The 25,947-nt window shown below is 30.9% G+C and overlaps 1 protein-coding gene across 4 annotated transcripts in view; it reads right to left on the bottom strand.

Moving 5' to 3' along the window:
* The window catches only part of LOC105196944 (glutamate receptor-interacting protein 1), a 130,387-nt gene that overhangs the window by 92,512 nt on the left and 11,928 nt on the right, over positions 1–25,947 (bottom strand). For 2 of the 4 annotated variants that reach the window (XM_039456973.1, XM_039456975.1), the window contains 3 exons: positions 15,734–16,434; positions 2,388–2,519; positions 1,403–1,920 (listed from right to left, as the gene is read on the bottom strand). In XM_039456973.1, coding sequence (XP_039312907.1) covers positions 1,403–1,920; positions 2,388–2,519; positions 15,734–16,268 — 1,185 coding nt within the window. In that variant the 5' untranslated portion in view covers positions 16,269–16,434. Of the gene's footprint in view, positions 1–1,402; positions 1,921–2,387; positions 2,520–15,733; positions 16,682–25,947 lie in introns of those variants that run through there. The other 2 variants (XM_039456974.1, XM_039456976.1) reach the window with 2 other exon arrangements.

The raw sequence follows: 25,947 nt of genomic DNA, 5'->3' as shown, positions 1-25,947 counted from the left end.
TATACATGATAAAATAGTTGCGCAACGACACGTAATGATATCCCTAGCTGTCGTTAAGAATTACAGTATACGCCAACAATAAAGATTTACTTTTTATAAAAAGTAATATTTAACGGTTACTTTTTTTTAAGGTAACATTTCCAACTGTATTTATGTTACTATTTTTTGCATTTATCTAACGAATATTTACAGTTTATATTTTCTTAGTTTGTAGGCCTTATTTGTTGCTTTTATTACAACTTTATAATATATATAAATTGAAGTACTATTTGTTCTAGAATTTTTAATTGCTAATATGATTTCTTTCTCTGAGTGCATATCACAGGACATTTTAAAGATATTCTTAATACGACATCATATCCCAATATTGGACATAAGCTATTCTCATATAGCACAGAGAGTTGATTGTGTGTTATGTAATTTAGTGAAAATTTTAACAAAAGCGAGTAAAACTAGAATATTTATAATTTCATTGATCATGCTTTAATGAGTTTGCTCACTTTTGTAATTTTCACACAACTTATGTATAATCAACCTCTTGATCGTTTTAAGAAAATTCAACTTACAAGGAGATGCTATGAATTGTGAAATACGGAATCAGATGAGCCTTAGTTTATTTGAAAGGGAAGAGAGGGAGTTGAGGGTATAAAAAGCAGAGCGTTTGAGTGCATGGGCCTTCGTTTCCAAGACATTTGCATGTGAAGTTTGGCATTTGCCGCGCGGTGCATTAAGTACGATTGCGCGGGAGATTAAAGTATGAAGCGCGGTGGCTGAGGAGATTAAGGCGTATCTCCTATTTTGCTTTAAGCGGCCGCATGAAGAGAGGTGTTCGAATCCTCGCAATGCCAATTTTTTTTCAATAATAGCTACATTTATCAATTGTGAATAATTTTTAATATTTTTAGCAAGATATTAATTGTTATATAATTATTCGTTACATGTAACAAAATGTAATAATCAGAAAGTTTACATGTTTATTCAAGTTTATTTATTTATTTTTATTTATTATACAATTTTTATATTGCTGTATCATATTGTGGATGAAAATTTGAAGGCCCATGCACTCAAACGCTCTAGCTTTTATACTCGCTCCCACCCCCTTTCGAACGAAATAAGACTCATCTGATTCCGTATTTCTCAATTTGTAGCATTTCCTTGTTAGCTACAAATCTTTACGAAAAAATACCCAACTAGATGTTAACGGTTTGAAATGACATTCAAATTGAACGTTAACCCTTAAGTTGGAGGTTTATATTTAAGTGTTTACATTCAATTTGAATATCGTTTCAGACCGCCAACGTCTATAGTTTAGTGTATATTTTTATAAAAAATTGTCCTTTGAATAAAGGATCAGGGTTTGGGTGGATCTGAGATGAAAACTTAAAGTGAAAAGCAAGTTTACCATTTGCGATGTCTCCAGTATGTTGACTACTTCGGACGGTTGCAAATCGCGTAACATTTTCCGGTTGATCGCGACGGCCTTATCACCAGGCAAAAGGATGCCACTTCGTTCTGCCGGACCGCCCGCTTCCAGCAAGCTGACCACGTAATTCACGCGATCTTCGGCTAATTTAAGCCCAAGTCCAAAACCTCGATGATCTGGCCGGAGAACGACTGTCAGGCTCTCTTTCATCTGCAGAGTTTGATTTGAGTTTGGCTGGGCCTGTGGCTGTGCCTTCCTTTTAACTGTCCTTGTACTCGGTGAACGTGGTAATATCTGCAATTTGGCGATACGACAGCTCTCGGAATTGTTTCTGAGTAGTTTAGCGGCGGTCACTGCATCCTGAACGGGCATGTCGTCCACAGCTAACAGCCGATCCCCTGCCTGTAATGCGCCGCAACGATCCGCTGTGCTCGCTGGACGAAGACTATCGATGTAGACTCCATTTGATGTCTCTCTTACCGTTAAACCAAGTTCTCCTAAAGAAATTTCCAGTTGTTTACATAGCAATTTAACTCTAAAGCTTATGAAGAAAGATTTCCAATTCGAAAAAATTATGAAATTTTAACTCATTCATAAAAAAAAAAAAAAATGTTCTAATATGTACACTGAGAAAACAAGTCATTAAATTTTAATAAATATTACAGTACATAAATACGTAAATATTTCATTGCAACTATTCAAACAAATATTTATTAATATTTATAAAAATTTAGTAATTTGATCTCTCATTGTAAGTGTTGGAATCTCAATACTAATTAGTATTGAGCCTTAACATTTATTTTCAGTAAAGGAAAGAAGCACGCGAAAGTAATTCGGATGATAAAACAGATCGTACGACATAGAAGGCTAATGATAATTGTTTCAAAACTTCCCTATGAGAACAGGTACGTAAATTTCATGTTATATCCACGTATATTATGAATTCGAGAAAATCGAACTACACCTCGCTGTTCTTCTTTTCCGATCTCCATAGTGATGTACAGTGCACACAGTGATGCGCTGACCTCACTTCGAGCACGTCTAACAAACAAATGACACAGCGGTGAACATTCGCGCCGTCCTCCCCTAATTCCCACTAGAAGTCACATCCATAAACACACAGAAAAGGATTACCAACGTCCACGCCATTGCTCGTTATACAGTTTGTCTCGTTTTCATTTGACTGACCCTAATATATACATATAATGAACATTGTGAAATACCTAATTAATAATGGAATTATTTTTTTTTAACAGAATTGAAAGAGAAGAGTGGCGTCTAAAGACAAATTTGTTGGAAATTTAATATTTTAATTAACTTGAAAAACCTTTTACTGTGATGTATAATAGTCTAATCAATATTAATAAATAAACTATTTTATAAAATAGTACCGAGTAGTAAATATTAAACGGCGTAAAAATGTATAAAAATTGTATATTTAGAAATTTTTGTATAAAAAATTTCTAAATATATCTTAAAATATTTATTGCCGAGTGAACAATAAATGTGTAGTGACAAAACTTTCATAAATATTTTCTTTAAAAAAATTTTTAATGACGGACATTTTTAAAAATTAAAATCGATTTTTGTGCTACTATAAAAATTAGAAATGGCAATAAGACAAATACAAAAGTTCTTCTGTAATTTTTCAATAAAATCATTATTGATCGAGTTATAAAGCGTTAAATTGATAGATTACATAGAAGATCGTAGATTAGTTTATATTAATTATTTATAAAGAAATTCGTACGTATATTTCCATTTAAAGTGCATGATAACTTGTTGACAAAAAATTGTCGTCAATGATAAACAAATATTGTCATGTCAACAAATTGTTGACAACAAGCAGTTTAGGAACTTCTACAATATTCATCAAGTATTCTGTTTCTTGTGTCAAACTTTTGATATCATAAGTGCCATAATTTCGTTTTCATGTTGTCATTATGACATATACGAATACGAGCTCATAAAAAGCCGTCAAATTGCTGTCAGTATGATGTGTTATTATTTATAAATGTTTGGTCTTAAAATTTCATTAATTGATAATATGTTTTTGCTCTTTTGTTGTTAACTCAGTACCACGTTAAATTCTATGGTCAGCAAATTGACTACAAATTTACAAAAATACATGCAGTGCATTAATTTGCCCGATGTGCTAAAACTTGCTTGGTTATCTGGATAGTGACAAGCACATCGCTGACGAAAAAATGATAATCTTGTTGTAACAAATGAGTGGCCCGCGAATATCTTGCAAATCAATTTGTTAAAATTTAACAGTTAAATGAATAAGTAATAAAAACTAAATATTTGCGAAACGTTAAATAAACGTTTAAAAAATGTTAATAGATCATTTTGTCAAACAAATAATTAATGAAGACAAAATATTGAAAAAATATTAAATAAACTTTATGTAAATGTTTACTAAAGTTATTTGTTCCAGTGTATAATTAATGGTGAATAAATGTTTATATAATGTTAAATAAATATTTAAAAAATGTTAACCGAAATTATTTTGTCAAACAAATAATTAATGAAGACTAAATATTTAAAAAAATATTAAATAAACATTATATAAATGTTTACTAAAATTATTTTTTCCAGTGTATAATTAATGGAGAATAAATATTTACATAATAATAAATAAACGTTACAAAAATGTTTTGTAAAATCGTTTTTGAAAGGAATTATTAATGACAAATGAATATTCATAAAACATTAAATATTTATTTAAAAAATGTTAACTAAAATCATTTTCTGAAATAATTAATTCAAAAACAATAAATGTTTATATAATATTAAATAAACGTTTAAAAAACTTTTCTTAGAAATAATTATTTTTTATGAATCTTTAATTTAAAAAAATGTTAAATAAATGTTAAATAAATATTTTTTCCCAAAATGAGTTGAGAAAATAAATATTAATAAAAAACAAACATTTAAAAAATATTGTCTGCTACTTGTGTATGTGCGTGCGTGCGCGCGCGCGTGTGTGTGTGTGTGTGTACAGGGTGTCCTATTTTAAAAAATGCACCTCAATAATTTTTTAATGAAGCATTTTCAATAAAAATGTTTCAGACAAAAGTTCCATGGTTTTGAGGGGGACTTAAGACCCCCTGTTATTAATTTGACCTTGAATAGTTGCTTGAAGGTCACATAAAGGTCACTTTCAATTTTTTTAATAGAACTGCTTATTTTTTATGACATATTCTTGTAGCTTATCTTGAGGCCTTTCCAAAACACTATAATTAAATGTTTTTTCGAGTTACAGGACTTGAAAGTTACAGTACCGCCAGCGTTAGTATTACTCAAGGTGTACCACGTAGAGGTAGCTTGGTCAGATTTACATCTTTTTTGTGTTCGAAAAAAAATCGAAGAATGATTCAACCAGTCAAGGTAAAATAGATCGATGATCCAACCAGTCAAGGTAAGATCAGTTGGTGATCCAGTCAGTCAAGACAAGATTGATCGGTGATCCAACCAGTCAACGTAAGATTAGTCGGTGATCCAACCAGTCAAGGTAAGACTAGTCGGTGATCCAGTCAGTCAAGACAAGATTGATCGGTAATCCAACCAGTCAAGGTAAGATCGGTCGGTGATCCAGTCAGTCAAGATAAGATTGATCGGTGATCCAACCAGTCAAGGTAAGATCGGTCGGTGATCCAGTCAGTCAAGACAAGATTGATCGCTGATCCAACCAGTCAAAGTAAAATTGCTCGGTGATTCAGCCAGTCAAAGCAAGATCGAAAAAAATTTGGCCGGTTAAGGCAAGATTTTGAAAATTTTCTATCCTAATAAGTGTTTGAAAATTCTTCCTTCATTCTGAATACATAATTGAATTCGACGTTCGAAATTTTGAGCAATTTCCAGAGGAACATTCCTAGAAATAGAAATGCAACAGTTTCTTATACGGTCTATCATATTGTCTTTAGTTGTAGGTATTTCTGCGTAAATCACATTTTTTATAAATGCCCATAGGAAAAAATCGAGACTTGTCAGATCTGGAGATTTGGGGCACCATTTAACATGTCCTCTAAGTCCAATAAACTTACGAGGGGAAAAGACGATGTAGAAACTGTCAGACTCTCCTGTGAGCTGGTGCGCCATCATGTTGGAACCATATGCGTTGTCTTGTCACTAGGTCTTCCAAGAAGATTAGCAATTCATGTTCAAGGTAATGCAAGTAGTTCGCTGAATTAACGTTTTTGTCAAAAAAGAAGGGTCCAGTTAAGTAACCATTTACAACACCATACCACACTACAAGACTTCAACTATGTTGGTGATCAATTGGACGATGCCAATGTGGGTTATTGTAGGACCAATAATGATTGTTGTGTCGATTTAGTTGACCTGTATTATGGAAAGTAGCTTCATCTGAGAACATAACAAACCAAAAAAATTGTTGATTCTGCCGTAACATAAGATTTGTCTGTCCTGGGTCTATTTCAGAGCAGACCTAAGCAGACCTAGTATCTTTGGGTTAAGATAGAGAAATTTCGAAAGTGGATCGTAGAACAGGAAGTGAACTACTGATATTACTTTGAACGACTCTGAAGTGAACTTAGGTCCACTCTGTAAAGAAAACACGATAATATAACTTAATCTGAAAGAATATAATCTCTATGATGAAAATTTTTCTCAGATTTTGTCAAATAATTTTTTTAGATTATTTGTATAATTTTATAACTTATTCAAATTTTTTATACAAATTAGAATACTTTTTAGAAATACTAGAAAGTTTATATTTTTTTTCAAAATTTTTTATATATATTAATTATAAAATATCCTAAGATTTTTCTAAAGATCTTTTGTTCTATAATTTTTGACAAAATGTTATAAAATCTCAAAGTTAAAAGTATTTCTTTTAAATTATAAGATAAAAAATTTTAAAATTTACATGTATAAAGAATTCTGAGATATGTAAATTTTTTGAGTATTTTTGAAAAATGTTCTAATTCGTATAAAAATTATAAAAAAAATTTTCATTTGCAAGGCTGTGCATCCTATTGTGACATTTCTTGATTTTATTTTACTTTTTGACGTACGTTTTGTTTATAAGTTAATCATGAGTTTTTCGTCATCATCATCATCATCTGATTCATCGGAAATATCATCTGGGTGGAAATCTCATTGGCCAGGAAATGTTTTTTGATTCATCTTTTGAAAATGAAGACAATAATAGACATTGCATAGAAAATTATGAAGCTGTTATTTCTGAATATAATGAAATAGAATTTGTAAAGCATTTTAGATTAAGAAGAGATGTTGTTAATCAACTTATTTTACAATTTTCTCAATCAGTATATTACACGTCTATTCCCTAGCCATGTCCACTTATTTTGTTTTGCATTTTCGCGTAATACGTTTTTCAAAACATGCGAGTTGTCTTGTAATACAAATGGACCCGACTGGAACTGTCGTTTTGCAAGGGAGCGATACAGCAACTCTAAGTAGACCTGAATGTTCTCAACTGCTCTAACAGTAGGTAATAAAACAGAACCAAGTTTTCACTCCGATTGCCTTCTATATAACTTCCACCTAAAAGAACACTAGCAAGTTCGCTGGGTTCGTTTAGAGCGACTCCGAGCAGCTCCCGAGAGTCAAAACAAACAATACTATAGTCTGAGCCCAATTACAAAATTCAAGTCTAATCATTAGGTGTTAGTGCCTGAGTCAATGTTATGCGATATGGATGGAATTTATGCAAGGCCAAAAATCTCTGAGCTGTGTTTCTTGCAATACTAAATTGTCTTTCAATATCTCGTAGTGAAATATGTGGATTCAAATGCACCACAGCTAACACAAGAAGAACTCGGGGGTCATCATGCTCAGCGACATTAATACGACATCGTTGTCTTCTTACATTAGGACGCTGTCTTTTACGTCGTTCGATATCGGCAATCACTAATTATGACATCTAGGATGACATCTATCAGGAAAACGATTATGATACATTCAAGCTGCTGCACGATAATTGCGACGACATTCTCCAAGAACTAAGAGAATATCAACAATTTTGTTCCTTGTGTAGTCTGGCATTGCTGAAATTACGAAATGAACAAAGAATTTTTTCTGAGTTCAATTTTCACTGAATTTGTGCTGTTGGAAGGGAGAGCCCAGATTCAATTTGAAGAGATATTATGACTCCTATGGATTATCGTTCCACACTGAGGTAACAACATTAGTTATTTGAATGGTAACCCCTTATTTTGACAGCGAGAATGGGAAGACAAATTTTCCGTTTAAATATGTAATTAACTTTTACGATACAACACAATAAACAACTGCGCAACCTTTACGTGGTACACCTTGAGTAATGCTATGCCGGCGGTACTGTAACTCAAAAGTCTTGTAACTCAAAAAATACTTAACAAAAAAACATTTAATTATAGTGTTTTGAAAAGGCATCAAGTTAAACTACAAGAATATGTCATAAAAAATAGGCAGTTTTATTTAAAAAATTGAAAGTGACTTTCTTGTGGCTTTAAGCAATTATTTAAGATCAAATTAATAACACCATCTTATGTCTCCCTCAAAACCATGCAATTCTTTTCTGAAACATTTTTACTGATAATGCTTCATTGAAGAATTATCGAGGTGCGTTTTTTAAAATGGGACCTTGTATGTATGTATGTATGTATGTATGTATGTATGTATGTATGTATATATATATATATGTATATATACAGGATTTGGACAAAATAATATAAATACCTGACATATACACAATTTTTATTTATTAATAAGGTGTTGGGCCACTATTTGCTTGTAGAACAGCTGCAATTCTTTGCGGAATAGATTTGTAGAATGTCTGAATAGTTTCTAACGGAATGTTGTCTCATTCTTGTACCAAAGCATCCGCAAATTGCTTCAATGATGTTAGAGATGGAAATCTGCTCCTTATTCTCTGCTCTTAAACTCCCCACAACGGTTCAATTATGTTGAGATCTGGCGATTATGCTGTCCAGGGAAGATGTTTGATAATATTTGATGTTTCTTAAACCAAGACTGAACCTTTTTGGCTGTGTGAATGGGCACATTATCATGTTGGAATATGGCAGCAGTATGCTAGTCATAATAAGAACTTTATCATTGAAGATATCGAAATATTTATTTGCAGTAATCCGGCCAGTGATATGAATGAGAGGACCAGCTGAATACCACGATATAGCTGTCCAAATCATAACGGAATTTCTCCCATGCTTGACTGTAAGAAGCAGGCAGTCCAGATCGTAGGCTTCTTTTGGGATTTTCCATACATAAACCTGGCCGTTAGTAGGAAACAATGTGAACGATGATTTATTGGACCATATCACATTCTTCCAATCATCCAAGTGTCCAGGTTTTATGATCGTGGCACCACTTCTTTTGCAGCTTAACGTTGGCTTTTGTTATAAGGGGTTTTGCAATTGCAGCCCTTCCATGAATATTAGCTTTGTGGAGCTCCCACCGTACTGTTTTTGTCGAAACAGTATTACTCAGTGAGCGTTGAGTTCTGCTGTCACTTTTGCCGCGGTATTTTTATGTTGTCACAATCCTTTTTAATGTTCGTCGGTGTCTGTGAGTAAACTTTGGGTTTCGTCCACTATTCCTCTTCGCCGATGATGTTTTAACATGTTTTGTGTATGCTGTCATTACCGTGGATACTGTTGCTTGTGAGACGTTAAACAGTTCAACTGTTTTTGTCATAGACGCTTCCGCTAACCGAGCACCAACGATTTGCTCTCTTTCGAAGTCTGAGAGATCACGCATTTCACTGATTGCTTGTTATAACAGTCTCAGAACAAAGCATATAATACACTGAAATATAATCTACGAGATCTGCCACGTAAACTGCACATTACATACGCGTCGCATTATTTACACGGAAGAAGTGTTGCCAACATGCAACAAACTGTACTATATATTGGATTTTACTCTAATATAATGGCCAAGTATATCAATCATTTGTACATTATAGTAGATTTCTTTAGAGCATGTATGCTTTATTGAAGGTGTACAGCAAGAGAGAGATAGCGCAACATACATACACACACACACACACACACACACACACACACACACACACATATATATATATATATATATATATAAAGGAGTAGGACAGCTACAATAGCGCTAAGATATGTTAAAATTGATAACTTTAACACTCCTCCTCAATTTTAGAGTTATAACTAAAATATCTTATTATAAAGTAATGCATAAATGTAAAAATTAATAATTTTCTTTACTGTAAGTAATAATGATTTCTGAATTCTACATCTTTCATATTATATTATTTATAGATTAGTAGTAAATCTTGCAAACTTAACTTGAGCTAATGGTTTTGTAAATCCGTCTGCAATATTATTTTAGTACATATTTAGTTAGTACATATTCTAGGTTAATTAATTTTTGATCAACTAAGTCTTTAATGTAATGCACATTAATGTCAATATGTTTAATTCTTTAAAAATTTTCAAATGAATTAGCCATACATATCGCGCTGCAATTGTCTACAAGTAAGGTAGTTAATCCGTTTAAATTTAAATTTTTACGAACGCCTATTAAATTTACTAATTCTTGAGACGTTAATGACGCCGCTATGTATTCAGCGGTAATACTTTTTGCGACACACTTCTGTTTCCTTGAAAATTAACCCACTGGGTTACCTGCAAAATAAATAATGCTGCCGCTAACGCTTTTACGATCGGTTTTATCTGCAGCCCAGTCAGCATGTGAGTAAGCGATTAAATCAGCATCCTCTTGTTTCTTGAATCGTAGTCCGCAGTTTTGCGTTGCTTTTAAATACCGTAAAATCCTTTTTCCAGTTTTCCAAGTGCATTCAGTTGATTTGTCAAGACATTTACTTAAATATGATACGCTGTAGAAAGTGTGCAAAATTACAGAGCAAGACGACGAATAAATTCATTTGTAATTGTTTTTGTACTTACACATAAATAAATATGCATATTAACTCTCACAATCAAATATATCATATAAATATCTCGCCATCCATATAAATCTATGTGTATATATATATATATATATATATATATATATATATATATATATATATGTATATAAAGTAAACTAACAAAAGTTCGAATGCAGAGAAGATTTTTTGCGTATTATTATATCTATATCTGTGTATTATTTATTATATATTTTATTATATATATATATATATATATATATATATATATATATATATATGTATATTGTAACAATAAGAGTACTGGGTAAAAAAAAAAAAAAAAAAAAATTGTGGACTCGAACCCGCGACGGCCGCGACCTGCAAAACTATAGGCGCTCGCGCTGTCCGCCACACCACGCTGCTACTTGCCAAACTCCTTCAATGTTACGGTATTAAAGCTATATGGTGAAATTCAAACAACGATTTCACGTCAACGGTTGAGTAGTGCATCGTCTCCGTTTAGCATTTAGTATTTCTATACTAATACTACATAACTGTAAAGTTTCATCAAAATCGGTGACCCGGGTTATGTGTGGTGCCCTTGTTAGTAAACAAAAAGTAGAATATGTTTGATAATTTTGTAGATATTTAGGTAAGTTGATTTTTCTTCCCATTCTTGTTGTTACTTTATCCTTTTCAGTCTTGTCTTCTATTTCCTGATTTTCTTCTTGATCATTTATGTTTTTGTTATAATTTTCATCGATTGCGTTTTGTAAATTTGTTAACTTTTCATTTTCTTTTAAATTTCTTTTTGTCCTCTTGTAAATCTTTTCCTTTTTTTTTCTATTCTGGAATAAGTGTTTTTCTTTTCTTCCTCATATTCCAAGTCGCGCTCATTGAATAATACATCCCGGGATATTGTAATAATATTTTCGATTAAATTCCATAGTCTATATTCGTTGGTAGCATAACCTACCATAATATATTTCTTTGCTCTAGGATCTAATTTGTTTTGCTTCGGAATTACACTAGCCCAAGCTTTACATCCAAATACACGTAGTCTGCTTAAATCATTTTTGCCGAACCATCTGTTGGCAGGCACTTCTCCTAAATTTGCGTTTGTTAGTACTCGATTTAGCTCGTATGCTGAGCTTTTAATTGCTTCTCCCCATAAGTATTTAAGCAATCCGGTTTTTACAAATTTAATCCTCACTTTATCCATTAATGTTCGGTTCATACGTACAGCAAGCTCGTTTGTTGTGGTGTATATGGCCTACTGTATTGTAATTGAATACCTTTCGTTCTGCAAAAATTTTTGAAGTTATTTAATGTAAATTCTCCGCCATTGTCCGCTCAAATTTTCTTCACTTTAGTATCCTGTTGATTTTCTACATATTTAATATACTCTATCATGTTTTCTTCTGCTTCGGATTTGTTCTTTAATAATTTGACTATTGTGAAATGAGAATAATCATCAATGATTACCTGAAAATATCTATGTTCTCCTGATGTAGGTGGATCACTTGGACCACTTATATCACTATGTATTAGTTCACCAATGTGTCGTCTCTCCTTGTCTCTCGACTTTGAAAAGGTAATCTTGTAGCTCTCCCTTTGATGCACTCAGAGCATATTTTCTCACTTGGAACAGAACCCAGGATTTTCATTCCTTTTTTGTTCAGATGTCCTAATCTTCGATGCCACAGTTCTGCATTATCACTATCAGTTATAACTTTAAGCCCGTATTTTATATTTTTACACTTATTTATTAATTCCATATTAATCGTATATAAATTATTTACTTCATTACTTGTTATTACATAGTTTGTACCTTGAATCTTGACGTTATGTTTATCGAACTTAATTTGATTTCCATTTTTAGCTAATTTTGCAACTGATAACAAGTTAAATTACATACCTGATACTATAAGTGCGTCGATTTTAATATTTATACCCTGACATCTGGATAATAAATCTCCTCTCTTCTTTGCTGTCATTCTTCCGTTGTCGGCTGTGTGTATGATGACTTCTTCCTCTAACTCGGTGACATTAGTCATAAAATTTTCTAAGTTAGCTCGAACTAAATGTTCTGTTGTACCGGAATCCAGAATAAAACAATTTAAATTAGTTGTTTTGACGCAATTTAAAGCAAACCATGTTACTTGCTGTTTCTTCTCTTCTTTCTGTTTTTCTGGTTGATTTGTTGTTTGTGCTCGTTGATTCATGTGTGCGCCTCTTTCACGTTGATGAAAATTCCCACGTTGGTAACTTCCACGTTTATGTCCTTGTCCTCTAGGATGAAGTGTTTCCGGATCGACCTGTGTCCGTATTTGCCACATTTGTAGCAATTAAAATTAGTTGTTTTGAATGAAATTTTGTCAGAGCTCTTGGTTTCTGATTTTCTTTTTATCAATTTCAATTCTTCATCTAAAAGTCGTGATTTGACAAAATCTATTGTTAACTTACTTTCATTCATAGTCTCTGTTGCTGTAATAACGGTATTGAATTTGTCAGGCATAGTAAGTAGGAGGTGACAAACTTTGTCTATTTCTTCAAGTTTGTTTGTATCTGAGTTTTTTGATTCCCGAATTAATAAATCAAATTTTAAGAAATGATCTTCTAACCTATCGTTAGGTCCACACTTTAGTGATAATAATTTTTTCTTCAAATGCAATCGTGAAAATACATTTTTTCTCTCAAAAACATCTTCCAGAGTTTTCAACATTGACTTTGCCGTTTTAGCATCCTTCATTAACCCTTAAACACATAAGTGGGTCTGAGAGACCCCATATGAGCTTTTGAACGCTTGCTATGTGAAGACGGAATGAGATAGAAGGTTCAAACCAAGACGTAAAAAAAGTTTGAAATCTCCTCTTTCGATTGATATGGTTAATCAACTTTTTTGGTCAACTAGAATTTGAATGGCACGGCAGCAAAGTTTTGTTAGGATCAATGCGACCCATATAGTGTGTAAGTGAAACTTTTTTTGTGAGTATTTTACATAAAAAAAACATTACAAGATACGTTCGAACAGGTCGGTTTGTAGATCTAACTTGCATATACTCTGTCTAAAGTTGGAATACTATAAAATGCTGTAGAAAAGGGAGTTTTTCCGAAATATATCATGAAACACATCAATTTTCAATTTTAGACATGATTTAATCAAAAATACCTCATATTCGCCTTGTTACATAAGTACATTTTTTAAGAGATAGAAATGACAATAATGTAATTTTGTTTTTTTGAAAGTATGAATCTTTAGCTTTAAAACGCCGTATTGTAAAGTTCCTCAAAGTTTTTTGTTGCAAAGATATGATTTTTTTTTTAAAGTAGATTTTTAGATGCCCAAAAATATCTCGTATTCTCCATAATTGTACTTTTTAAAAGTATTACATAATTGTACTTTTTAAAAGAAATGACTTTGCCAAATTTTATTTTGAAAGTGTGACTCTTTAGCTTTAAAACGCCGTATTTGAAAGTCTTTAAACGATTTTTGTTGCAAAGATATGATTTTTTGAAGGAAAAGTGGATTTTTGACCGATTTCTCATTTTTGCTTAATGGTTTTTCTTTTATAACTTCACAATAAATTTTTTTTCGGCAATTCCGATTGTGCAGTCACACTCCTGAGATTTTGAACTTTCGTTTAAAAAAAAACTGTAGAAAAATATTGATTGTAATCAAAGTTATAGCTTCTTAAAGTTGAAATAGTCTCCCAGACCCAAAAATGTGTTTCCGTATTTTAGAGGATCGGTGTGTTTAAGGGTTAAATCAAGATGTTTGTCCGTGATGCATTGAACTATTACGGATCGTGCTTTTGCATCATTTGTTTTGAATTTTTCTTTTAGGTTATCTATTACAGAGACTATATCTTTATCAATTACCTCATGTATCTGTTTTTCTTCTAATATACATTTTATTCTAAATTTTCAATTATTGAAATTATCTGCTGATAATTGAGGCAAATTATTTATTACGGTCGAAGTCATGTTTAACCTCACTTTTTTGTTACCTTTAATTGCTTTGACAAAGAAACTTTTCTTTTTTGATTGATATTACCTCTTTTTATAGTATATTCAGTTACTGGGCCCATAACCTATTGGATTTTACTTTAATATAAGGGCCAGGTATATCAATCATTTAGTGGATTCTTTTAGAGCACGTATGCTTTATTGAAGGCGTACAGCAAGAGAGAGATAGCGCGAACATACATAATATGTATAAAGGTGTAGGACAGCTACAATAGCGCCACGCTAAAATATGTTAAAATTGATAACTTTAACACTATATTGCATGGTATCTATATTATTTTGTCCAACCCCTGTATATCTAGTTTCTATTAATACGTACATATACTATATAATTAAATATATTATTATAAATTAAACAAATATGTTAAATTATATTAATAAATATACTAATGAATATATTATTTATAAACATTGCGTTAATTTTAATTAAAAATATATAATCATATATGAACTTATAGACAAAATAGGTTCATGAATAAAAAACCTTGATTTACGTTCTAATAAGCAATATTTTTTAAATGTTTTTAAAATGTTTTTTTAATAAAAATTTTTTCATACTTAATTTAATTACTCTATTATATTGACATATATTTTTTATGCATTTTTATTTAAACAAATAATAAAAGTTTTTTTAGATGCTATTCAGCATTTGTGAAAATAGTAAAAAATTATAATTTCTTATATGTTCAATATAAATAATATATTTTAATTATACACATTTCATTTTTTCGAGAACGTATATATTGACCTGATTCATCAGTCATATATACATTTCAGCACAAAGTGTTTACAGGTCACCATGAGGAATCAATTTGCAGCGATCATGGAGGTTAAGCAACGTTCACCGGAGTCGCGACTTGGATGGGTGACCCGCACTAATAGTATGCACTAATTATTCAATAGTTGTCACTTCAAGAGTGACACAAGTTTTTTTCCATATTACTAGTGCACACTGTATCAATAATATTAATTTACACTACTAATGCGAATTCCAACATTGCGCAAAATTACTATTAATATAGTGCGTACTAATAGTTATCATTTCAATAGTGCCACAAGTTTTTTTCCATAAGAGGAATCCTTAAATGATTATTAGAATTCGTCACCTAATAACAGGATAATATGAGTGGCTATCATATCTACATGGTCCATGATACCATCATCTCCTCTATGAAAAAAAAAAAAAAAATCAAAAATATTTTCAAGCGTTGTATTAATATAGCAAAATTTAAAAAATAAATGAACTAATAGAATTCTGTGTAGTTAATTTAGAAGAGTGTAATAACACTATGAAACTTACGAATAAACATTTTACATAACATCAATCAATATTTATAGCTTTCTAGCAATAAGTAAATGAAAGCTTTTGAAAAACAAGAACAGTATACCTGAGAGACCACGTTCCAATTGAACGAGCAACGGGCCCGATGTCGCTGCTCGTGCCTCTTCCAGATTCGCGACATCATACTCGATAGTAAGAGACGCGATCGGTGTATCCGAGTTTCTTCTAAGTGCTCGTTGCGCCTCCGCCAGAGTCAATCCCCGTAATTCGGTATCATCCACTGCCAGCAGCCGGTCACCAGGTCTCACTCTACCTTCCTTGGCGGCTGGACCGTCTGCCTTCACTCCCGTTACCACCAAAGCCCTTGACATTCCTCCACGAAGAGTTACACCGAGACTACCGTCCTCGCGTTCCAACCTCACTTGCGCGACTTTCGATGAGACGCTGGAAAGCGATGATAATGCTCCAGTGAGGCTTGTCTCTTGATCATCTAGCAGTAGAAAGCTGTGAGGATGATACTGGGTTTGCGTGAGCGTCTCTTCGGTTCTCGTGGAATCGGAACTCGCAGACGTGGCGACGCTTCCTGGTCTAATTCGGCTCTTGTGCGAACGCATTGTCGCTAGTCTCAACGAACTGAACATCCTCGTCCACCTTTATTCCGTAATTTAAAATTGTGACTTGATATATATAATAATATTCAAAAATCAGTCCGACAAAATGCTTAGCATTATCTTTTCGAAGAAGAGAGTGGTCTTTCACTAATAATTTAACTTGTAATCTGCACTTCCTCTTTCCTTTGTTTATAACCTTGTAACACATGTAACGACTGTAAACATTCTAGCTTACAAGTGATAAATCACAAATCACACTTAATATAAATCTTGAAGAAGTTTCTTCTTTTTTTATAATGCAATTCAGTGTTTATATTGAAGTAACAGAATGTGAATGTTTGATGTGTTATATAAATAATGTATATATAGAAAGAGAGAGAGGAGAGAAGAGGGTATTATGGCTACTGTCAACAACATGACTACCCCTATTATTTCCGTTATTAGATGACATATTCTAACACTTGCTTATGAAATTATTTGTTTAGTAGCTCGCTGTTTTTTAGTGATGCAAATATGACAATACATAATGACTGACCATTCTTATAAGGCATTTTTACTTTTGAGCACTTCTAAACTTTTTCAAGGTACACTTTTAACTTTTAATTACATACACTTCCTCATTAGCCTTAAACTCGAGTGTATTATCACATGAAGGTACATACACTCGTGTTTTTTTGTTATTTAACTTTTTATTCGGCCGTATACATTTCGAGTTATACAAAGTTAAAACAATAACATGGAATTTTGTTAATATGATTTTTTAAGCGAAAGTTTTATATCGAAATATTTCTTTGATAATTCGATAAATCGATTGTCATTCTAAAGAGCAGTGTTTAGAAACATTAGAGACATCATTTTATGCTTGTTGTTTAATGTTAAACAGGGATAAAATTATATTTTTAATGAAATTTCTAATAGTATTTCTAAAGTTTCTAAACGCAGGAAAATTCTAAATCCGAAAAATTCTAAACAATGAAAAATTAAAAATATATAATTTTGTAATAAGGTAGGGTAAAGTTGCCTATTATGAGATACCTTTATTTAAATGCTTATAATTTATTTAATTTATACTATTAACTCCTGTTTTTATAACCAAATTATAGCAAATATATTTAAGTTTTATCTCTAAAAGTAAGCAATTGATAATAGTTATAGTTTGTTGTATATGAAATTTTTTGTCAAAATTACCGGTTTTGCTAATTCAAAAAGGGTTCCTGAGACATAAAAGTTTTTATATATGAAATTGATCTTATCGACTTGAATATTACTAGATTCAAATTAGACTTTAAACTCAAAACCTAGTTGACCAATTGAATAACTCTTTTGATACTCAAAACTTTTGTACGTTATATTTTTCTCCAATCAATTATATTAGAGATATTTTAAAATTTCAGTGCTAATGCTGAAAGCCATAACCTTCAAGCCTCATAATACAAAATTCCTCAATGAAAAACTTTGTTATAGCATTTTGAAAAGCTCTCAAAATATGCAATAATAAATAGGAATTTTATGAGTGTCTCATATTACAGGTTCCACGCTTTGCGATTTTACGATCACCACATATAAGATTTATAATTAAGCAAATCATCACATTCCATATTTTTCTATTAATACGATTTTACTCTATCACTGCATGCAAAATTTATTATCAAATATTTGTTTATTTTATAATAAACAAGATTCAAAGACTCATCTCAATAAAACTTGACAACATCCAATTTCAAAATTTTCTTTTTTTCAACGACTGCAAGCATGATCTAATAATGAATTTTCTACTAAATAGATTTTATCCCAAGAGTAATAAATTATGATGGTACTAACCATATGCGTTTACTAATGTAATAGAAACCTTGCTACCTTATATTAGGAACCTGTCCCATTATAAGCGACTTTACCCTACTGTGTTTCTTTTAAACTAAACTAATTTTTTTAAATGATTTTTATGGGTAGTCATATTACAACCACTTTTTTTCTTCCACGAATTATCAGTGCATTAGATTTTTATAAATTATGTCCTAAATAACAAATATTTCATTACTTTGAGTCTAAAATCCGTCAACCAACACTTTGACGAATGTAATCGTTCAAATTTTAATAGAAAATATCAATTATAAACAAAGTTATTCAATAAAGTAAAAATGGGTACTATATTACCCTCTTCTCCTCTATATATATATATACCTCCTCTATATACCAAAATAGCAAGTTTCCCGCATGTTGCTATCAATTTGATAAAAATGCGTTGCTAACTAGTCATCTTTTTTGAGGAAAGCGGCTTTTGATTTTGCTTAAGATATTGCCAGAAATGCATGCCGTGTATGCAACTTTATAACAAGTTACTGGAAATTTTATATTAATAAGTTTTGTATGCTATTGCTCCTTCAGTTGCCTGAGAAACAGTTTACTTCCTGTTGCCTTTAGGTTGCCCTCTACGAAGAGATTAGCATCTTCAGCATAGCAACGTGATTGCAACCAAAGGAAAATTTGTAGTAGTAAATATTTCTCTTTATGTGCCAGGAGTGCATTGCTATATATGGGTATATATCGTTAAACCAATTCAATTTTCCAGATTACAATTAAATGTCAAAAAATAATATTTTAATATATAATTTGTACATTCGTACATTCTTCAACATTTAATAAAATTGGTTCACAAAAAAATGACTTTTTCAAACACAAAAGGATAATTGATTATCCTAATTTTTTGCAAATGTGATTCCATTTACCAAATGTTCTATCGCACCACTATTTTAAGAAATTTGTGGAAAAAATTGCAAAATAGGCTACTTTGTTGTGTACTTTGATGTATTATAACTACAACACATGACGTGTTGGCAAGTTTTTGTAAATAAGTTTGTTTATTAGTGAGAATTTTTAACCATTGAAAAGAAATTTGTTATATCAATTATAATTAAGAAAATAATTTCTAAATATTTTTTTAATTATTATTCAAATTCACGAATTTTTCAGATCAATGAATATCGAATAAGATCATCAGATGATCCGAATTTTTTTCCAAATTTTTTATATAATTTTTCAAACATACTTTATAAATTTTATAACTTTTTTAGACAATTTCTCAGATTTTTGTAAGAATTAAAACATTTTTTTAAAAATACTAACAAAATTACATAATTTGAAAAAATCTGAATATTTTTCAAATTAACATACTGTCTAAAATACTCAAATAAGGACATTTAGATCAATATAAACTATTATACACAAATATTTATGCTAATATAGTTTTTGATACATTATACTGTTAAAACACTTTATTTATTTTTATTCCAAAATTTAATTTTAGAGGTTCTCCTTCAAAACATTATTTCATCATCATTTCATTAAGATTAAATAATTGAGAAATCTCATAACGCTGCGTCTTCTATCCTATGAATCTTTCAGTTAACAAAAAATAAAACTCTATTGTTCCTATCTATCAGCAAATTATAGTAATATAAAATTGATAATTAATTTAATAATAGTGATGCTAACTTATGTATTATGGCAATGATCTCAATTGTTGTACCCAGTACAACTATGCTAGCAACTTGCATAGCAACAGGAAATCAAGATTCCCATTGTTATGCATATGCGTATCGGATTCAAATTCCGCATACGCAAAGGTATCGAAAGACGCTGATAGTCTTTCAGGCTTCCGGCCCGAAATATTATTGCGCTACGCCAGCAATTGCTGAATCGCTTTCCAGTATTCGTATTTTGGTTAAGCGTGGAAGCTGCATTTTGCAGGAACACGATTGGTCGAACCAAGTGACAAATTTGTGAATAAATAGACCGACAAAAGCGGAAAGCGACGGGAGAGTCACTCAAATAGCTGACCGGAACGTTACTCGCCGTGCGTGTTTTACACGTCGAGCCGGTAACGTAATCCAGAGATAACGCAAAGAGACCTATATACTGGGTCGTCCACCGAAACCAAGTACGCGATTGACACATATTATTATATACCAAGTTTAAAAGGGCAATATAAAGATATACAAATATATATATTAACGTTGGAATCAAGAGTGTGATCTATGATCTTTGACCCTTCCTCGAGTCCTAACTCCTTGGGCGCAGTACCAATCCCGAAATATCTTACTGACGTGCCTGGACCACCACTAGGGCACAACACAATAAAGTATAGGGGATAGTAGGGTAACCGCGTTCCAAACAGGACCTTTTTAATTTAAATAAATACGGTTTAGCAAATTTGCGTGCCATTTATAATGTAATTATGTCCTTATAAGACACTGAACATATGATAGCAGTTTGACAGTTTTCTAACAGACGCAATGTAAATTTTCAGCCATTGTACAAAAATTTTTTCAAAATAGAAAATTCTTATAAATTCTTATTTAAAATGTATTAAAATGTATTAAAATGTATTAAAAAAAAAAAAATTGATTTAAGGTAATTAAAGAAAGCAGAATTAAAACATATTAAGCATGTTTTGTGATCACTTATGCGATTTATTGTAAAATTTGTTCCAAAATTTGAAAAGGCTCGTGTTCATCAGAATTGTAATCTGATCGTAGCACTGGTGATCAGTCGACCTCATGTTCTAGAAATATTAAATACAATTTTTTAAACGATTGTAATTACTTGAGAATAAAATATTTTTTATTCAAGTATCATTTATCGTTTTTGTCTGACTTTGAAATATCAATTTCACATATTATGAATTAAAAAATATGCTTTCTATTCAGAGATATAGCGTTGCAAAGTTACAGAGTTTCACAGACCCATGGGTGGCGGGAAAATAATCAAAAATAAAAGTGACAAACTAGTGTTAATAAAATATTTAACATATCCTTAATCGCATATGTAAGTTGCAATTTTAATGCAATAAGTCCTACATTAATCACATTAAAAGAAAACAAAATAGTTCTAGCAACAATAATTTAACAATTTTGAAATTTAAGTATCTACTATACTACGAGTTGTTTTACAAAATAATAAGACCCAAGCGTAAAAATTTGTATAGAATTGAAAAATGTTTTTAATTCTATACAAATTTAAAAAATGCTACATAAATTTATATGAAAATGCTAGAATTAGAACACTTCTGTAAATTTTTGTATTTCTGTTGTATAATTTTTTTAAAATTTCTAAGTAAAATTACGTTAAATAACATTGAACTACAATATTCTACATATTTCTAAGTACATTACTTTGGCAAAAAAAATTTCTATGAATAATTACAATATACTAAAAATAGAAAGTAGAAATTATTAGTTTGTTGTCATAGAAATATTTACTTCTTCGTAAAAATATTTACTTTTTTTTACAAGGAAACCTTCGGAAATGTCCGCCTCAGATTTAGACGAGCTTTTAATGTTGTTGTACAGATAGAAATAAAGGACACTTATTTCTTTATATGTGCCCTAATGCACTTTTAAGGGTAAAACACTCCTTTGAAGAAAATCGGTTTTTTTTTTCTAAGCCTATATCGTCGAAAGTATAAAAGATAAAGAAAAATGTTCTATTTAAAAGTTAGAAGGCTTGAAAAGTACTTTATAACTGTAATTAAAACAATTTGTTAAATTTTTTAATACTTTTTACCACCACTTATCTATTGCATGTAATTGAGATATCTCGACTGATTACATGTTCCCGATTTTGTTGCTTGTGATTTTCAACAAATCCAATTGTGTTGTTTATTTGGAGGACATGCTTACAGACCATACCCCATATAGCTTATATACAGCATTTTAATTATTTTTGGAAAATAGATATGTTGCAACATAACTTTGTCATATACCATTGAATTCGTAATAAAATAAGCTTTATTTTGCTTATAAAAAGAAATAAAAATTTTGAAAAAAATAGGTAAGTGGTGGGAAAAGTATAAAAAAACTTTTTAAAAATTTCTTTTATCACTGTTATACAGTACTCTTCAAACCATTTAACTTTTAAATAAAACATTTTTCTTTTATAGTTTCGACGCTATACGTTTTGAAAGAAAAAACCAATTTTTTTCAAAAAAGTGATTTACTCTTAAAAGTGCATTAGATTTCGTATAAAAAAATAGGTGTCCCTTATTTTTATCTGTATTACAACATATTAAAAGCTCGTCTAAATGGCGGATACTTCCGAAGAAGTTTTTCCTTGTTGGATGTAAACATTTAACTACTAAAATTAACAAAAGTGTTTCAATTTTAACATTTTGTTATAGAATTTTGTAGAATTTTTTCTGCAGGGGTAACGCCTCAATTATATCTCGGGAAAAATTTTTTATACCTAATCATATCTACCCAGATAGCAAAATATCAGCAATTTGCCTAGAAATTGCTAGCAAATTCAATAAAAAATATTCAGCAAATTGGAGTCAACTATGTCTGCATTAAGATTATGTTTTAGTGACAAAACTTATTGACACAATTCAACAACAAATTGCCACCACAAACCGAGCAAAGCTTGTACATACAACATGGCAACAAATTGTCAGCAGATATCGAACAAAGCTTTACAGACATATTTTTACAGCAAATTGTCGGCAAAAACCGAGCAAAGCTTGTAAATATATTTTTATAACAAGTTGTAGGCAAATATCAAGCAAAGCTTGCAGATATACCTTGACAGTAAATTGTCGGATAAAATCGAGCAAAACTTGCAAACATAATTTAACAGCAAAATGTCGACAAAAACCAAACAAAATTTGCTGATATAATTTGGCTGCAAATTGATGGCAAAGACTGAGCAAGGTGCGCCATTAAAATCGACCCGGTATTTAAACGACCATTGATCGATTACATCATTTAAATTGTAATTTCATATGCTCCTATTGATAATTTGTATTAACTTCGAATATCTATTCGTATTAATTTCCAATCAGCCATTGGCAAGATTTGAGAAGGATGCCGTTGTTTCCGAAATCTCCTCCTTATATACTATTTGTGGTGTCTTTTTAATTTGTGGTTTTTTCGCCATCTGATTTTTGATTTATAACTTCTATTTCTTCTTTTGTTATATTTTTATGAAATAATTTTTATAATTCATTTTTTTTAAGTGTATCCTTTTCCTTTTGTTTTTATAATTTATTTTTAGAGTTTTAATTTTATAATATTTTACGTGTAATCGGAATGATTGCCACATTACCCCCTTGGTTGTAATAAAGCCATTTTATTTGATCTTGAAACGGACAACTGGGCAAGAAATTCGTTCTGTTTTTGTCTTGATCTCTATTTGTGGAGTTTCTTCCCAGTCAGAAATTGTTCCTCAAAACGATGTCGTTTTAATGTCAGAAATGCAAGTCGAAAATTTTCGAAATTTTTATTAATTTTGATGGATTTTTGACTTCAATTTCGAGTAATTTTCGACTTCATTTGACAAAATGGCATTGTTTCGAGGAGTTATTTTGATGTTTTCCAAGAACATCCCGTCAAGCATGAAAAAATAATTTGTTTTTTGCCTTTTAAAGGATTATTTCTTAATAGGTAAAATGCTGGTTTGAGTTAAAAGTATTGTTGAAGATATTTTTTAATTTTTGTTTATTTAAGATAACATTTTCAATTAAATTTATTTTTTCAAAAATTGCTTTATGTTCACGTTTAATAAAAAAAAACAATTTTTACTTCTTCAAATATTTATTAAAAATTGTTTTTTAACAAATAAAGAAATTTTGTTTTCCTATATATAATTTTTTGTATATAAAAAACAATATAATATATATCTGATTCTAAAAATATTTAGAATATAAACTAGAGATAATGAAAAACACAAAAAAAACTTTTAATTTTTTGATTAACTGATTCTGTCAAGGAAGAATTTTACTGGCGTAAGTGCCTTACGTCACACAACGTTAATAAATAACCGCGGTTTATTTTCTACATAAAAAATATTTTGCATCATCGCATCGTCGAATTGATGTCATAATTTCATTTTGTTTTTAATCAATGTCATAATTTTATTACATTTTTACAATTTATTTATTTACTTTTATATTTATTTATTCGATGAAGTACTCCATATCGCGTTATCCATTCGTAAAAGATTTTCTTCAATAAAAACGAAGTTAATACAGATTATCAATAGAAGCAGATTAGATTACAATTTAAATGACTCAATTAATCAATTATCGTTTAAACATCGGGTGGATTTTAATGACACATCTTGCTCAGGCTTTGCCATCAATTTGTAGCCAGATTATGTCAGTAAGTTTTGCTTAGTTTTTACCGACAATTTGCTGTCAAATTATACTTACAAGCTTTGCTCGGCTTTTGCCGACAGTTTACTGTCAAGTCGTGTCTGCAAGCTTTGCTTGTTTTTTTGTCGACAATTCGGTTCTTAAATCCATTTTTGGTAACACTGTTAATCGGTAGAATACATTTAAATTTGTTTGTAACTTTTTTATTTTTACAATATACTCTATATTTATAAAGTTATAGCCATTTTAAAACACAGCCGGGGGTCTGATCATTTAAACGCTCCGAAATTAATCGAAAATATCTGGACTTGAAAATGACGTCACGATGTTATTGCCGAAAAAGCATAGTATGGCTGTACCAGAGAGAACCTGAGAGGTGCCACGCCGGCCTTTTTCTTATAACGCTAAAATTTCCGGTGCACTAACAACGAACATCCATTTAGGCCGGAATATGAATTAAAATTACATCCATTTTGCGACACTGTCGATAAAAATGATTCAAATCTGTGCTAAAATCACATAGTAGGGGTACCTCCACTACATGATTTTAGAACAGACTTTAAATATCACAGTATCTAAGAATGACAAATCATTCTTGTACAAATAATTCTTTAGTTGATATTTTCTAACTAAAAGATGACATGCAAAATTATATTTGTTTCTCTTCAATGGGTGAGCCTATAAAAATAAAGTCTGGAGTTATGCGACATATTTTTTCCTGTCAACTCGATAGAGAGCGAACTGCAAATCATTTCCTTCATCCTACTGCGAAACGAAAACGCAAAGCAGAGGTTACTGATATTTTGGCTGCAGGATGCTCTTCGTCTGATGTTAGAATGAACTTACATTGCAGCTTTTGCATTCCTAACTTCAGCAGCGTTGAAATTGTGTCATTTTTTTTAATAAACTCACAAATCATAAATGAGTCTATTTTAGAAAAATTTGTTGAGTCAGATTTAATAAAATCTCATCCTAAAATATTTGTTATATTTGAAACTACATTTTATTTATAATTTGAAAAATAATAATTATGCGAAACTATCACGCAGCAGAAGGATCAAAGCGCGGAAAAGGAACAACATCGTGACGTCACACCAATAGTGTTGCGTTTTCATCGATTTAACTTTCTATGAATATTTGAATTTTATTAATAAATAAATTTAAACAAATTAACTGATTTTATTTTAATAAATCGTTATCATAGTACTTATATTTTGATAAAACAATTAAATTTTCCATTTTAAACATTTATTTACGAATACTATCAAATTTGCGATCAAGTTACATCTGCAAACTTTGCTCGGTTTTTGCCAAAGATTTGTTATAAAATGTCTACAAGCTTTGCTTGGTTTTTGTTGACAATTTGCTATCAAGTGACTTCCGCAAGCTTGGCTCGCATTTTGCCAAAATTTTTCTGTCATGTTATGTCTGAAAAACTATGCTTGGTTTTTGCCGACAATTTGCCGGCAAAATTATTACCAAATTTTGTATGGTTTTTCCTGACATGCTATGTCAACAAATTTTGTTATGTATCTGCCGCCATGTTGTGGTATTATTAAATAT

The sequence above is a fragment of the Solenopsis invicta genome, chromosome 14, assembly GCF_016802725.1.
Source record: "Solenopsis invicta isolate M01_SB chromosome 14, UNIL_Sinv_3.0, whole genome shotgun sequence".
NCBI lineage: Eukaryota > Metazoa > Arthropoda > Insecta > Hymenoptera > Formicidae > Solenopsis > Solenopsis invicta.
This window is presented reverse-complemented; position numbering and strand designations above follow the sequence as displayed.